This window comes from Gossypium hirsutum, chromosome A05 (assembly GCF_007990345.1).
Source record: "Gossypium hirsutum isolate 1008001.06 chromosome A05, Gossypium_hirsutum_v2.1, whole genome shotgun sequence".
In the NCBI taxonomy this organism is placed as follows: Eukaryota; Viridiplantae; Streptophyta; class Magnoliopsida; order Malvales; family Malvaceae; genus Gossypium; species Gossypium hirsutum.
In genome coordinates this window covers 24,300,873-24,316,907 of record NC_053428.1, presented here as the reverse complement: position 1 = coordinate 24,316,907, position 16,035 = coordinate 24,300,873, and the positions used below count along the sequence as shown (strand labels likewise).

At 33.0% G+C, this 16,035-nt stretch overlaps 1 protein-coding gene across 10 annotated transcripts; it reads right to left on the bottom strand.

Moving 5' to 3' along the window:
* Positions 1-1,114: 1,114 nt before the first annotated feature.
* On the bottom strand, positions 1,115-5,994 carry LOC107924717 (filament-like plant protein). 10 transcript variants are annotated; one of them, XM_016855289.2, is made up of 5 exons: positions 5,841-5,994; positions 4,519-4,678; positions 3,519-3,717; positions 1,885-3,302; positions 1,115-1,760 (listed from the first exon to the last, which is right to left on the bottom strand). In XM_016855289.2, exons 2-5 carry the CDS (start codon positions 4,627-4,629, stop codon positions 1,380-1,382), a joined length of 2,109 nt encoding a protein of 702 aa, XP_016710778.2. In that variant the 5' UTR covers positions 4,630-4,678; positions 5,841-5,994; the 3' UTR covers positions 1,115-1,379. The 10 variants fall into 10 exon arrangements, with proteins under 10 accessions (XP_016710778.2, XP_040969992.1, XP_016710776.2 ...); XM_041114058.1 differs by having other exon boundaries at positions 3,519-3,720; positions 5,841-5,929; XM_016855287.2 differs by lacking the exon at positions 5,841-5,994 and adding an exon at positions 5,295-5,803 and having other exon boundaries at positions 4,519-4,683.
* Between the last annotated feature and the right edge of the window lie 10,041 nt (positions 5,995-16,035).

The following is a 16,035-nucleotide window of genomic DNA, read 5'->3' as shown; positions in this document are numbered from 1 at the left end:
TATTAAACTGAATAGGAGATAAAAAAGCCTATAAAAACAAATGAAAAATTAGGGGCACCTGAGAAATACTCTTGATGTTTAACTTAGCAGGAGGCTTGATGATTTCAACTATATAGATGTAAGAGATAAAGAGGATAAATTGTGCAGGACTTACTTGAGATTAGGACTTCTCTCTCACATTATACCTTAGGAGTAGTGATTTAGGGTTTAGTGAAGAGCAGTACTTGCACGTGAGCCTGCCTTGGCCATCGGCAAATAACTCTTTATTAGCTTTGTTATCTAATATCCATCCTTTGTCAGAGCCACCTTGTTTAAGTTTTTTTATATCTGAAGTTTGAAGCGTATGACTTGGAAATCTGGTTGTTCAATATAAGCCTAGGGACGCTCTCCCTTCTCTCTACAATGGTTTTTCTCGCTATTCCAAGTTTTTGCTTCCGCTTGGCCTTTAGGCTAGCACCGCTTACACCTCCGTTTGTCGCTTAGTTTTTTTTTCCTTTGTGTTCGACATAATAACTCAAGTTCATGCCTTCCTTTCTTCGTCGATCTTAGGTCATCGATGCGAAGCGGTGTCTTGGTGCTCCATGGGTCATCCCATATATTGTCGTTCGACCTTGTGACTTTTTCTTTGGCATCTGGTTTTGATGAACACTTGTTTGGTAAAGCCTTATGCTCTTTTCATGTTCGCGACGTTAGTGCCTCTGTGGAACCAACGTATAATTTACATTAGTTATATTAAGTATATATTTAGTCCAAACGACAAGGTGGGGTGGTGGCGCAGTTGGCTAGCGCGTAGGTCTCATAGCTTCTGAGTTATCCTGAGGTCGAGAATTCGAGCCTCTCTCACCCCATTTTTACCCTTTTCTCTTTTCTCTTTTCTCTCTTTTCTCTTTTTCTCTTTTCTCTTCTCTCTTCTCTCTTCTCTTTGATGCTTTGGATTATACCTATATGATCTGATTCATCTTCCTCCCACGTTACTATTTTGATTGTTTTCAAGGCCGAAATTTATCAGGATACTTGAAATGCTACTGTCAAGTAAACATCAAAGGTACAGCAAAAGGCAAACATCAAAGGTACAGCAAAAGGCATTCATTTTCATGGACAGATTCAGAAAGCATAAAAACCACCAAGCATTTGAATGTTGATATTTCAATTTGAACACAACCATTCATGTATAATAATAGCATTACATGAGACAACCTAAGAGTGAAGTAACAACTTGAATGTTGATATTTCAATTTGAACACAACCATTCATGTATAATAATAGCATTACATGAGACAACCTAAGAGTGAAGTAACAATAATAATAACAGGTGATCAAACAACATTTAATCACCGTCTTTAATATGACAAACTATATCTTTGTTTTACAACTTGTTCTTAAATTTCTAGTTGTATCCCGTTCTTACTCCGAGTGAAAAATTTTGCAAACCCATTTCTGTTCTTCTCGGAACTGGCATGATTCGATGTCATGATAGATGAAGAGGAGGATGAAGATGGGGGTGTGTTTCCATTGTTCTTATCAAAACTAGTTCTTGGAGACTCTGGATCTCTTTTGGGTGAAAATGTTTCATTGGAATGTAAATTCCAAGGCTCTCCACCAGCTTTAGGAATCAATGACCGTCCTTTAGGGAACTCAGGTATGCTCGCACTGTCGATTAAAAAGTCTTCAAGTGTTGCAAGAGATTTCAGTTGTTGTCCTAAAGATGCTATTGTCCTTTGACACTCGGCAAGTTTTCCAGCAGCAGCAGTCAAATCCTCCTGCCATAGCATCTCGTGATTATCAGATAAAATATTCCATAAACTCTCTAGTAAATCCACAATTAATGGGAAACATTAGAGATGCACTTAGATTAGTTTAGATGCATCAAAACCAAAGAGTTACCTGTTTTATCTTCACTTCGACGTTCGAGTTAACAGTTTGCTGGAGCTCAGTTTCCTGTTTCTTCCTCGACAGCTCTTCTTCCAGTTCTTGACACTTGACTGTTATTTGTGCTGAAAGTGCCCTTTCCTTTTCGACTTCTGTTTCTAATGAATCGATCTTTGCAGACATAGTTCGAGCTTCTACTTCGATGCTAATGAGTTGAGACTCCAACATTTTCTTTGATTCATTTGCATTAACTGAAACCTCAGCAGATAAGGTGCTTTCCTTTTCGATTTCTTTTTCTAATGATTCAATCTTTGATGACATTGTCTCTACATCTGCTTCCATGTTCCTGAGTTGAGACTCAAGATTTTGCTTTGCTTCATTTGCCATGCTGAGCTCCCTTTGCAACTCCTCCAATTTTAGTCCCGTGTCCCTCAACTGCAGTTCAGATTCATTAAGACTTTCTTGAGTTTTAGTAAGAGCAGTTTCTAGTTCAGCCTTCTCAACTTCTATCTTCTCCAACTTCTTTTCAAGTTCCGTTGTTCGATGAATCATGGCTTCAAGCTCAGCCTTCAACAACAAGCTATCACCATCGTTATTAGATACTTTGGCAGTAGCTTTTGATTCAAGACATTGGTTTTTACTCTTGGTTTCAGGCAAAGCAGCAAGCCTTTCCATCTCAAGAAAATCGTCCATGATATCAATCTCAATGGAAGAACCTGGGAGGCTTCGGTTGACAGTCTTTTCGTTTTTGAATTGATCAAGTTCTGCAATCAAGGCTGATGCCCATGAATCAGAACAACTGAGTTCTCCTTTGTTTGCTTCCGAGCAAATCATCCTGTGAGTATCGATCTCCACAAGATTAACCCGTTCTCCACTGTCTGATTGACTATCAGTAAGGAGTTCGACATAAATCGAGGAGATATTCGGAGATTTACCAGCTATTGCTTTGAGTCTTCGGCACTCGGCCTCAAGCTTTGCTACCTTCTTTATACTCTCCAAGTGTTGTTTGCTAGCCGTTTCAGCTGCTTGGGTGCTCAAGTCCCTCTCAATTGTTCTGATTTCCTTCTCCTCCAACTGAGATGAGAGCTCAAGCTTGAGGTCCGCATTTTTCTTCTCTAAATCTTCTATCTTTCGCCAAACCTCAGGACCAACCTGAGGAGGAAGCTTGGAATTAATAGCTTCAGATTTAGCTTGGAGATCAAGCAACCTGCTTTTGAGTTCGAATTTGGTAGTTTCCCAATCCTGGGCAGCTTTAGCAATGGCTTCACTAATCTTCTCCTCCTGCTCCTCTCTCGCTTGTCTTAGCTGCCTTACACATTCCTTGAGAGCTCCATCGAGATGGCTCACACGATCTTCTAGTGCCAAGTTTTGCTGTATTGAAGCCTCAAGTTTTTGCTTCAACACTACTACTTCATTTTCAGCATTTTCCCAACCTAAGTTTAAAACAACCAACAACCAAGTAGACGAAATAGTAAGCTATGTTACTCGGATTCATCATTCTTACGACGGAGACATATCCAAATCCAATTCTCATTCTCAAGTTCAAATAACATAGACAGCGAGTAGACTATACCAGAGAAAACAATGTCAAAGAAGATGAATAAATCATCTTAGAAACACATTTACAAGCGTGTAACCGTCAGTAATACCTGCAATAGCTTCTTCCGCAACTTTGGAATGTTGCTTCACCAAGTCCTCTTTGGCACTAATATTAACTAGTGCAGCTGATAACTTCTGTGTCAAGATCTTAACGCCATCCGTAACATCTTCGGAACTGGTTGAAGCCTTTGACGACACTTCAGGTGATTGTGTGTTATTATTCAGCTGTGGCGACAATTTGGAAACATCCTGCTTCAACAATTAGAGAGAATTGAGAATCAATCTTAACTGAGAAAAACCAAGAGATTCTGGACCAAATAATCAGAAAACAGACTAGCTTTATCAAAACTCAATCACAAATCCAACTCCATCATATAAATAAAACAACAAAAAAGAACATCGGTTTCCATACAAGGAACGTGGAAGAAAATTGATAACGAACATTAATACTTCAAGGAAAATGAAGAGTTAGGAGTAGCAGAGCATGATAGCAGCATAGCAAAAGCAGCTTCGAAAACAAACTTTAACCTCTTAACTAATTATGAGATTTATAAAACAAATATTGGATAAGGATAGGTTAAAGTAATAGTATTCACTCTTCCAGCATTGCATTTGTCATCTATCCAATCCAAGTCACATCAGTCACATATGACACTTGATATTTTAATATCGTTAACTAGTTTCACCGGCTGGGCTATTTTTAATCTTACCGGAGCCAATCTTCTTATCCGAATGGATCCTAACATATGATAACCCCAGTAGGTAAGTGAAGCTACTCATGCACTTCACACTGTATTTTTAATCCACTTTTTAATTATTTTTATGACTGGACAGGAAGCAACTTGACAGCCAAAAACATGAAAAGAAAATAAATGAGCTGTAAAATGAAATCAAAGGAGGTTTGATGGAGACAAAAGATGAACAGCAGCTTTGAGGCAAAAGAACTTTAAGCAACTAACACTATTATATGAATGGTACAAACAAAAAATCTCCAGAATTTCACATTGGCATTTAACCAACACTAGTTAATTTCCACACACATAGACCAACCTGATCATCAGAGTATCTCTCGGAATGTGACGATAACGATCCGGAAGTGTCGGTTTCGCCGGGACTCCTCTCAGAAGACCTCCTCTTCCACAGCCATTTCCTTTTTTCCATAGCAAGTTTGAAATATCCAGCACCACTTAGCTCATCAGAGATTGTTCTTCTGCACTTACATACAAACAAGAAGCGAAGTCTAGTTCAAGATGTCACCATATACTAACCAGAAAATCCTTTTAAAGAACGCAAAAATAAATTAATGAATAACATTACTCGGCTTATTCATTTTTCTCAACTTTGCTTCAAATCTAAACCTCTAACTGTCTCCAATCCCAACGACAACAGATAAAACTTATAAACACCCAAAAAAGTTTTTATCCTTTTTTTTTAATAACAGAAGTAAATGAAACTACCATCTAAATACTTTGCTGAAGAATGGAAGAATATGGCAGCTTTAGTTACCATAAATAGTATCTCAAAAACTAGAACTAATCATCTCATTTTACAAGTCTTTCCAAAACAAAAATGACCCACTACCATGCAACATAAATTTCAATCAATGAAACAGTAGCTGAAAAGAAATTCCCAGAAACCAAAAACCCAATATAAAGGATCCTAAGCTTGAGACACCCACTAAAGATAAGAAGCTCAAGTGCTTATTCTTGAGATTTCATTTAAAACTAAATAAAACCCAGACATAAAACCAACTTGAAATGTTAAATAAAGGGAGAAACAAAAAACTTGAAGGAATTAGAGCGGCTGAGCTGACACTGATCAAATACCTTAAAAAACCAGACGTGGAACTAGAAAGAAACAATGGGAAACCGAAGTTGAGTTCAGATTTGATGTCTTAGTTCTAAGGGTTTGAAAAGAAAAACAATTCAAACAAACTCTGCAAGAAAAATCTGTGGAATGTCTGTACCTAATCAGCCGAGAAAAAAGAAAACACTAGGATAATCAAGTTTTCAGATAATTTGGGCTTCTATTTCTTGGCCTTTTCTTTGCTTTTTCTGGTTTTTCCTTTGAGTTTTATTTTTTATTAAAATAAAAAAATGGAAACAGATAACAGCATGTGAGTTGGAAGCCTCAAAACTCAAAAACTAGGAAAAAAATTATTCAAGTTGCTTCCTGTTTTTTAAAAAAATTCAAAATACATTATGACATTTGTCTTTTTATTATAATATTTTTTTAATTTAGTTTTTGAAATGGAGCTGGCCTTTATTCCCGCCCAGAGAAATGATGAACAGTAGCATAGTGAAAAACATTCATGGCGGCTTTAAAATAATAAAATCAATCTTCACCCTTAAAAATTTTTGTGGGTGTCTTACCAAAAAAAACCACAGGTACAACAGCAAATTAGAACGAGACAAAAAAAAGGGAACTTTTTTTCTCAGTGTCTTGAATTTTGATTACTCTGTCAGTGTGTGTTTTTCTCAGCTTTAGCTTTTTGAACTGTTGTTTTGCTTTCACTGTCAATTTGCCGAAGGAATCCTATGAGATGGTCTCACTGCCTTTATTTGCTATTTTTTGGTAAAATGACCTCTCCAGTCTCACTCAATTTCGAAATTGAGCATATTGGTCCCTCTCAGAAAAATTGGAGCAATTTTATCCTTATCAATTTCGAAAGCAGGCAACTAAGGACAATTAATCACGGTATTAATGTCTTCCGTCAATTGTTCATAATTTTAATTGGTATAGTAACAAATTTAGCTTTCGATATTTACATATTTTTGTCATTTTGACATTAATTTTTTTAAAAATAAACAAATTTAACTTCAACATTTACAGATTCGTATAAATGTTATAGGATTAATTTGTTAAATTAAAGCCAAATTGATAGAATGTGTAAACTCTGAAGGCTAAATTTATTATTATATCAATCAAAATCACGTATAATTGATGAAAAACATTAATGTCATGATTAATTATCTTTAGTTGCTCAGATTTGAAATTGACAGAGATTAAATGCTTTAATTTTTTTGAGAGGGACCAATTTAATCAAATTCAAAATTAAGAGGGACCAAAGAGGTTTTCTACCTTTTTCACATTTAATACTGTTTTTTTTCCTTGTATCATAGTGAAATTTTTATTTTGCCCCCTTTATTTTCATTGTTTCGATCACTTTAGTCCTCCGCATGGCCGTTTCAATCAAATGCGAATACGTGAGGGTTGAAGTGAGATTTTGACTACTATACAAGGGTTGAAAGTGAGAATTTCATTAAAAATTTAGGGGTGAATATGTGAACACGTGAATTTTTTTTAACAATGGGCTAACTTAATGGACGGAAGGAAAGTCGAGGATGCAAAGTGACTGAAATGAGCAAAGTGAAAATTTAAGCCGAAAACAAGTACAATCTTTTTTTAATATGAGAAACTCTTATGGTTTTGTTTTTCTATTCTTACAATTAATTAGCTTTATTTCTGTTTAACTAATTATGCATGCCTTTAGGTGGAAGGTTAATTTTTTATAATTAGAATGTGGAAATTAGCGATTATGGTTCAACCTTAATTATCTGATTATCATAATTATAGCTTTTACAAATGTGCAATTGCATGAAATTGAAAATTCATAATGAATTAAGGGTGCCATGATTATGCATTTTTGTCTTCATTCATCATTAAGCATCCACCATTTGCCAACTTTCCCTTAATTATTTAAAACATAATCTGGCAATAGAAAAGAATAAATACACATTCACCCTTCACTATCTCATTTTTTTTTTCAATTTGGTACTTAGAAAAAAAAATCCAATTAACACCTTAAAATAGACTGACATAATCATTCCTTCCTCCATATTGTATATATTTTTAAATTAAGTACCTATAATTTATTTTCATCATAATTAAGTACCTGCAATTTATAATTGTTATTTGAAATTATCTACCATTAAAATATGCAATAATAACCGTTATTAGATTACAACATGTCATCACATCCACTTTCGTGGTGAAGATAATATATATAATCTATTTTTGGGGTGTTAAAAAGTATGGATGGATAAAAGTTAAAGAGAAAAGGAAGAGACAGGGAAGAATGGTTTGTATGGACAAAACTCATTAAATTAGATTGGAACGGTAATTGAGTTAATTGGATTATGAACTGGTCGATACATTTATTTAGAGTAAAGAAAAAATTCGTAGATTTCTGAACTGATATGAACCGAGATAAAAACGGTACAGGTCAACAGTTGAATTGGGTTTTATAATTTTTAATAATTTTAAATTTTATGATTTTTTGAATAATTAATTTAATTGAAATCGTACTAACAACTGAATTAGTTAGACTAGGAATCGATGGTCTAATTGATTTGATTCCAAAAACCACGGTATGCACTTTTATTTACAATTTTCATCTAATAATAGAAAAGGCTAAATACACGTTTACGCCTTCACTATCTCGATTTTTCAATATGGTAATTAGAAATTTAAAAATTAAAAAAATTCAATAAAAAAAAGAGAATGTGATATTTTACCATGTGTTTGTGATTTTTTTTCATTCGCAGTAAAATGAATCATATAACAATGTTGATGTGGTGTATCAATAATAGAGGAAATAAGGAGGATGATGTAATTGTGCTGAGGAAGATCAGTTGTAATAGCTTAAATTTTCAGTAGTGTCGGAACAGTGATTCAAGATCACTAAATCCGACAAATGAGTAGAAAATATTATTAATTTAGTGAATATAAGTTAGATATGAAGTTAGGAAAATTTTTGAAATAGCGAATAGTGGACTAGAAATAAATATTAAAATAATTAGAATCGAAAACGATGTATCGAGACTTTTAAAATTTTAAACCGAGCCATAAATATTTTTATAAATATTTATGTAACGAAACTTTAAAGTTTCGATAGTTAATTGAATAAAAAAGACTAAATTGTAACAAATGTAAAATTTTGAGAAATTATTCAATAGCTTAAATGATAAAAGAAAGAGGGTTTAAAAGGAAAATAGACCCAAGGTTTATTTGGGCTGGACGGCAACAGCATGAAAGCAGCAAAAAAATAAGGAGAAATAAGGGTAAAATTGGAATATTGCAAAATTTACTTAATAAAGCTAGGACTAAAGTGGAATTATCTAGATTTCTCTTTATTTTTCTGCATTCTCATCAGAAAAACACCATAGAAGGGTTTCCTTAAGCTGGTTTTTCATATTTTTTCTGCAAGTAAGTTCAATTCTTGATTATTTCTTAAATTTTTTGTGTTTTTGTGACTTTTACAACTAGGTCCACTTGTTGAATTCATTAGTTTTTGATTCTATGAAAGAAATTTAAAGTTTCTATGAATATGTGTCGGAAGTATATGATGATTTAGCCTGGAATTAGACTTTACATTGTTTATATGCTGATTTTATTGAAAGAATTGAATAGAAAGTGAATGTAATTGTAAAAGAGTTTGAAGTTAGGGTTTTATATAGAAATTATGAATTTCAATAGTTGTGAAATAACTTTTAATTTTTAGGTAAAGTATTAATTGGGAAAAATTAGCTTAATTGAGGGGTTAATAAAGCAAGGACTGAATTGTATGAACTATGAAATTTGGGGCAAAAATCGAAATTAGCATTCGCACTAAAACAGTTTTGGACAGCAGTAGTAGTCTAATTTTGAAAACTCACCAAAAATTGTAGAAATTGAATTAGAGGATGAATAAAATATGAAATTAAAGCTTATTAAGTCTAGTTTGTTATAGAAGAAACAGTAAAAGAAATGGAATTGTAAATTATGAGATATAATAAATTTTGTGAGACAAGGTTAAAATGATTTCAGGTTCCCCTGTTCTGAATTTGGAAAATCATAAAAAATTAGAAAAAAAAATAATTAGGGGTTTAAATTTATATTTTTAAAATTCTGAATGAATCTATTTTCAAGAGAAACAAACGGGAACATCATCTGAATCCTGTACGAGGAGATAATTAATTTTTAGTGAAGAAGGGTCGGAATTGTCAGACAGCAGAACAAGACTGACTTTAAAGAATAAACTATACTTATTGGCTAAACTAAAAATTTTGAAAATTATATGATAATAAGATATGTGAGCCTAGTTTCAAGGAAAATTAGCGGATCCTAATTTAGATTTCTGTAGCTTAAAATAAAAATAATTTAGTAACTATGACACGGATGGACAGCATTGAATATACATAGGTAAATAGTGAAATTACAAATAATGTTACTTATTAGCGGGTTATAAATATTAAGGATGTGAAATAGAATGAATGTGAAGTCAATACTGATAAGTGAATGATTTTACAATGGTAGATCGAGATCCCGAAGCAAATCGAGGAAAAGAGAAAGTAGCCGATTAGTCCCTAAATTTTCACAAATTTTGGAAATCGACCTAGGTAAGTTCATATGGCTGAAATTTAATGATTAATTATTAATTTTATGAATTATATAATGTATGATGAGATATATTTATTAATGAATTGAGAATAAAATGACAATGAAAAAACTGAATAAATGATCAAATTGAGCGGAACGTCGGATTTGAGTACTTCTGATCAGTGACAAGGGACAAGTGATAAGTGGTAGCCTCAGTTACATTTATCTGATCAGTGACAAGTGACAAGCAATAAGTGGTAGCTTTAGCTACACTTATCTGATCAGTGACAAGTGATAAATGTGATCCGTGTAAAACCGTGGCAGGACTATGATTTCGAAAAGTGATAAGTGATCATACGCAATACCATAGTTATACTATGACAAAGTGAAAGTGAAGTACTCAATTTTCCGTAAATGTTCCCTAATTTGATTAAGAATGGTATGTGACAAATGAGCCCAAAAGAATTAAATGAAATGGATAAGTGATAGTGAGTTTAAAAAAGGGAACTCATCAATGATTGTGGTTGACAGGTGAACTTAATAATTATGTATATTGTATAAGTGTTTGAATATTTGGTAAGATTTATGTTTTATGCCTATGAACTTACTAAGCTTCTATAAGCTTACTTGAGTGTATTCAATGTCTCTTGTAGATTGACGTAGAAGTATACGGAGGATCGGATCAACACAGAGGATCACACTATCCAGATTATCTCCGGTAGCTTTTGTAAATTTCCTTTTTGATTTATATGGCATGTATAAGGTTTGATAATTATATATATGCTAAGACTTGTTTAATAAATATGCATTAAAGTAAAGAGTGATGAATATGTTAAATGGTATAATTATAATAGAAGTATAATTTGGTATCAAATTGGTTGAAATGAATTGGTTGGTTGGATTGGTCTCAGATTTAAAATTTGCAGGGAAGGTTAGATATTTTTAAAGGGGTTATATTGAGCTTATAAAAAAATAAATAAATAAAAATAAAAATATTTCCTATGGTTTTGGTTTAATTTCGATTTAGTCTAGAAGTATGTTTTGGGCTTTGGAGGCCCATCTAAAGGACGTTATGACATATTTCGGTAAATAAATAGTATTTAATTTGTAATAACGGAAAATTAATTGGTAAATTCTGGTGATGCCTCGTACCCTATTTCGGGGACGAATACGGGTAAGGAATGTTACATTTAGTGGTATCAGAGCCCGGTTTAGCCGATTCTCGGAACATGTGTTTTGTGTAAAGTGTTTAGAAATACATGCCATATAAATCTGTGATAGTGTGATGTGTATGATCCGATCTAATCTTTATTATTTTTATAGATACTCTCCGATTATAAAGATGTCAGATAGACCTGAACGTACTGAACAGGAAGAAGCTAACAGTAGAGTGCAGACTTCTGAACAGGGAACAAGTAGTGATATTCCAATTTCTATGATGCGAGAGCGAGAACTTAAAAATATGATTTATGGAGTTATGAATCAGTGGTATAAGGAGATGATACAAGAAAGAAGTCAGGCTCAACCACCTCCTCCCCCTACTGCACCACCTGTGGTACCTCCGGTTGCTCCTCCACCTCCTCCAATAACTGAAACTAGTAAACGTTCTCCGATTGAAAAGCTCAAGAAGTTTGGAGCTGAGGAATTTCGAGGGAGATCAAATGATGACCCTGTAAAAGCTGAGTATTGGCTACAGAGTTTGGTAAGAATTTTTAAACAGATGGCTTGTTCTCCGGAGGATTATCTAAGCAGATGGCTTGTTCTCCGAAGGATTATCTAAGATATGTTGTCTCATTTTTAAAAGAAGAAGTATATAACTGGTGGGAAACTATGGAAGCTGTAGTACCTGCAGAGAAGCTTATTTGGGAATTTTTCCAGAATGAGTTATAGAAGAAATATGAGGGGAAAAGATATCTAAACAAGAAAATGAGAGAATTTCTCGATCTACGACAGGGAAATAAGTTAGTGGCTGAATACGAAAGAGAATTTGCTTACCTCAGTAAATATGCTTGAGACATTGTACCTACTGAAGAAGAAATGTGTATTAGATTTGAAGAAGGGTTAAATGATGAGATTAGAATGATAATTTGGGGTAATGAAATACGAGAGTTCGTTGTTCTGTCAGACCATGCTCAAAATCTCGAAGAAGTATATAACAAAAAAATGCAGTGAGATCAAAAAAAATAAAGAGTCATTTAAAAGAGGTGCTTTTAAATCATTTTCAGATTTTCCGGTGAAGAAATCTAGAGAAGAAATTAGTGAACTACTTGTTGCAGGTCTATCGAATACCCTGAAATCAGATTGTCTTAATCTACCTCTACCCAATCTTCCCGGCACTGATGTAGTTCGACTAATTTCTTCTCTAAATTTCTTCACCGGCAAATCTGAAAATGATTTAGAAGCTCCTCTTTTAAATGACTCTTTATTTTTCCGATCTCACTGCATTTTTCTGTTATATACTTCTTCGAGCTTTTGAGCACGATCTGACAGAACAACGAACTCCCGTATTTCATTACCCCCAATCATTATTCTAATATCATCATTTAACCCTTCTTCAAATCTAATACACATTTCTTATTCAGTAGGTACAATGTTTCGAGCATATTTGTTGAGGTAAACAAATTCTCTTTCGTATTCAGCCACTGGCTTATTTCCCTGCCGTAGATTGAGAAATTCTCTCTTTTTCTTGTCTAGATAACTTTTCCCCACATATTTCTTTTTAAACTCATTCTGAAAAAATTCCCAAGTAAACTTCTTTGCAGGTACTACTGCTTCCACAGTTTCCCACCAGTTATATTGTAACACCCCCTACCCGTATCAATTGCCGGAATAGGTACGAGGCATTATCGGAGTTTACTGAACATTTTCAGATAATTCTTAGTCATTTATTATTCATCTTTTGAAAATAATCATAACGTCTCTTTATTGGGCCCTCGAAGCCTCAAACATACATTAAAAACCAACCGGAATTAAATCGGGATCATAAAAAAAATTTCACAAAATCTTAAATTTTATTTTCATCTAAGTACTTACTATTTCAATGCTTATTATAATTAAACATGTTACCATTCAATCAATAGCTTGACACTTGTCTAAGCGTCAAGCCACATCATTGTTAGTATACTTGCACATATTTCATATAAATTCAACATTGATATACTTATTTTCTCGACATGTCACACTTGAGTTTAATAATTGTCTTTACTTACATAATTTCCTTGTATCAACATATCAAAGATAATCATATATGTACATGTCATGAAACATATCATTCTCTTACCGTTTCTTCATAAGTATATATCAATCATTTCATTATATCAATATTTCATGCTCCATCATTTCCATATATTTTATGTATATTTATTCCGGTAAAGTTTATATCAAACTTAACATAAATTATATTCCATGTACTTATTCTTATTTCGTTTATCTATCTTCATAATTATTTCATACAACTATTTTGTACATATATTTCCATATGACCAGTTCTTGTAAACATTTCACACAACCATTTTATATAACCATTCGTCATCTGATGCATATTACCTGAATATCAATTGTTCAATAGATGTCATCGCGTCTCCCATCCACGGTTTTATTTATCTTTGACATGATGCCATAGTGTCTTTCAACTATAGTATTACTTATTTTCTGTCATGTTGCCATGGTATCTTTCAACCATGGTCTTATTCATTTCATATCACGTTGCCATGGTATCTTTCAACCATGGTCTTATTAATTTCCCGTCATGTTGCCATGGTATCTTTCAACCATGGTCTTATTCATTTCATATCACGTTGCCATGGTATCTTTCAACCATGGTCTTATTCATTTCCCGTCATGTTGCCATGGTATCTTTCAACCATGGTCTTATTCATTTCATATCACGTTGCCATGGTATCTTTCAACCATGGTCTTACACATTTCATATCAGATTGCCATGGTATCTTTCAACCATGGTCTTACACATTTCATATCAGATTGCCATGGTATCTTTCAACCATGGTCTTACACATTTCATATCAGAGAGCACACTCCCGCGAACCTCATCCTTACAGTGGGATTACCAGTCTAGGCTAAATCCCCTGTAATATAAACTCATAGAGTATTGTCGCGATTACCAGTCCAGGCTAAATCCCCTGCAACAACAATTACTCTAATGAGCTTGGATCTGAATTACCAGTCCAGGCTAAATTCAGACCCTAATTCAAATTACCCGTCTGGGCTAAATCCATTTTTCAAATTCTTCGGGAGGGCTATATCAGGGTAGGATCACCCGTCCGGACTAGATCTTTTTTACCGTTAATTCATTCTCAGAGATCCATCGAAATTTCCTTTCATTCAACCGGGATTTCTTCCCCTTTTTATCAAATATATCAATGTTTCATAAATTTTCATACAATGAAATTTCAAATCATATTCACTTCAATAACATACATTTCAAGCATTTAGGAATATAATTCAAGTTATACGAACTTACCTAGCAAAATTGCAAAAATATCAAGATTCAGGGACATTTTGGTAATTTACCATTTTTCCAATTTTCACTCGATCTTAAATTGACAATTTCATTCAATTTATTAATTTAGATAATAAAACAATTCATTCCCTTCAATTTGTTCATTTTTACATTTTTACAAAATTACCCCCTGAAGTTTTACTTTTATTCAATTTAGTCCTTAAGCCTAAAACATGCAAATTAGCCATGCTAGCTAAATATTCATATATATTTTCCTCCTCCTCCTCTCTATTCCACATCCTTAATATATATAACACACTTGTAAGTAACATTATCTATATTTTTTTATTATTTACTTTTATGAATATTCAAGCTGTCCATCTGTGTCATAGTCACTAAATTATTCATATCTGGAGCTATAGAACAAAAAATTAAGATCCGCTAATTTTCCCTGAAACTAGACTCATATATCTTATTTCCATAAAAGTTTCAGAATTTTTTGTTTAGCCAATACGTACAGTTTATTCTTTAAAGTTACCCCTGTTCTGTTGTTTGACAGTTCTGACCCTTCTTCACTAAAAATTAATTATCTCCTTGTACAGAATTCAAATGATGTTCCTATTTATTTATATTGAAAATATACTCATTCAAGATTCTAAAAATATAAATTTAAGCCCCTAATTATTTCTATCCAATTTTTTATGATTTTCCAAAGTCAGAATAGGGGAACCCGAATTCATTCTGACCTTGTATCACAAAATTCATTATATATCATGATTTACAAATCCATTACTTACACAGTTTATTCTATAAGAAACTAGACTCAATAAGCTTTAATCTCACGTTTTATTCATCCTATAATTTGATTTCTATAATTTTTGGTGATTTTTCAAAGTTAGACTACTGCTGCTGTCTAGAACTATTTTAGTGCAAGATATTAATTACCATGTTATAACACCCTTATTTTCTTTTTCTACACCATTTCTCATCACTTTCTCTTATTTTCTCTTATTTTCTCTTCACTAACATATCAAGAACATAGGACCTTATGTAAGAAAACTCTACTATAACATTATTTCCATGCTTTGTTAATAATAACAAACTTAAAAACATATTGAAATCTTGATGTACTTACCTTTTCTTATTGACTTCAATCTTTAACTTGATTTTTCTCTCTCCTCCAGCTTCTATTTTTTGAATCCAACTTGATATTCTTGCTCCCCATCATCTCCTTGCTATCTTTGTCTCTTGATGGCTATGGAAATACTTTCAATTTTTAGGTGAAAATAATGAATTTTTGGAGGAATGACTAAATTGTAAGAAAAGGAAAACTTTCTTTCTTCTTCTTCTTCTCACGTTAGTTGCATGAGAAAGGTGGTCATATCATCCTCCCCTTTCTTTCCTTACATATATATATTAAATAAAATAATAATAAAATAATAAAATATCATTTAAAAATCAATTTTAAAGTATTAATAAACTAATATTTATTTAATTTATCTAAAATATCTCCAACATCATCATTGTCTCTAGATTTCTCTATCTTCCAATTGACCATTTTGCCCTTTGTGATCTTTTAAAATTCCATTCTTGAGTCATCACTTAATTTGGTAAAATTACAAATTAGTCCCTCATAATTCTTCACTTATTCAATTTGGTCCTAATTCATCAATTTTCCTTGGTTTCTAGATCATTCCACCCTTAAAATAGTTGCACTATTAGTCCTTCAACTTTTCATATTTACACTT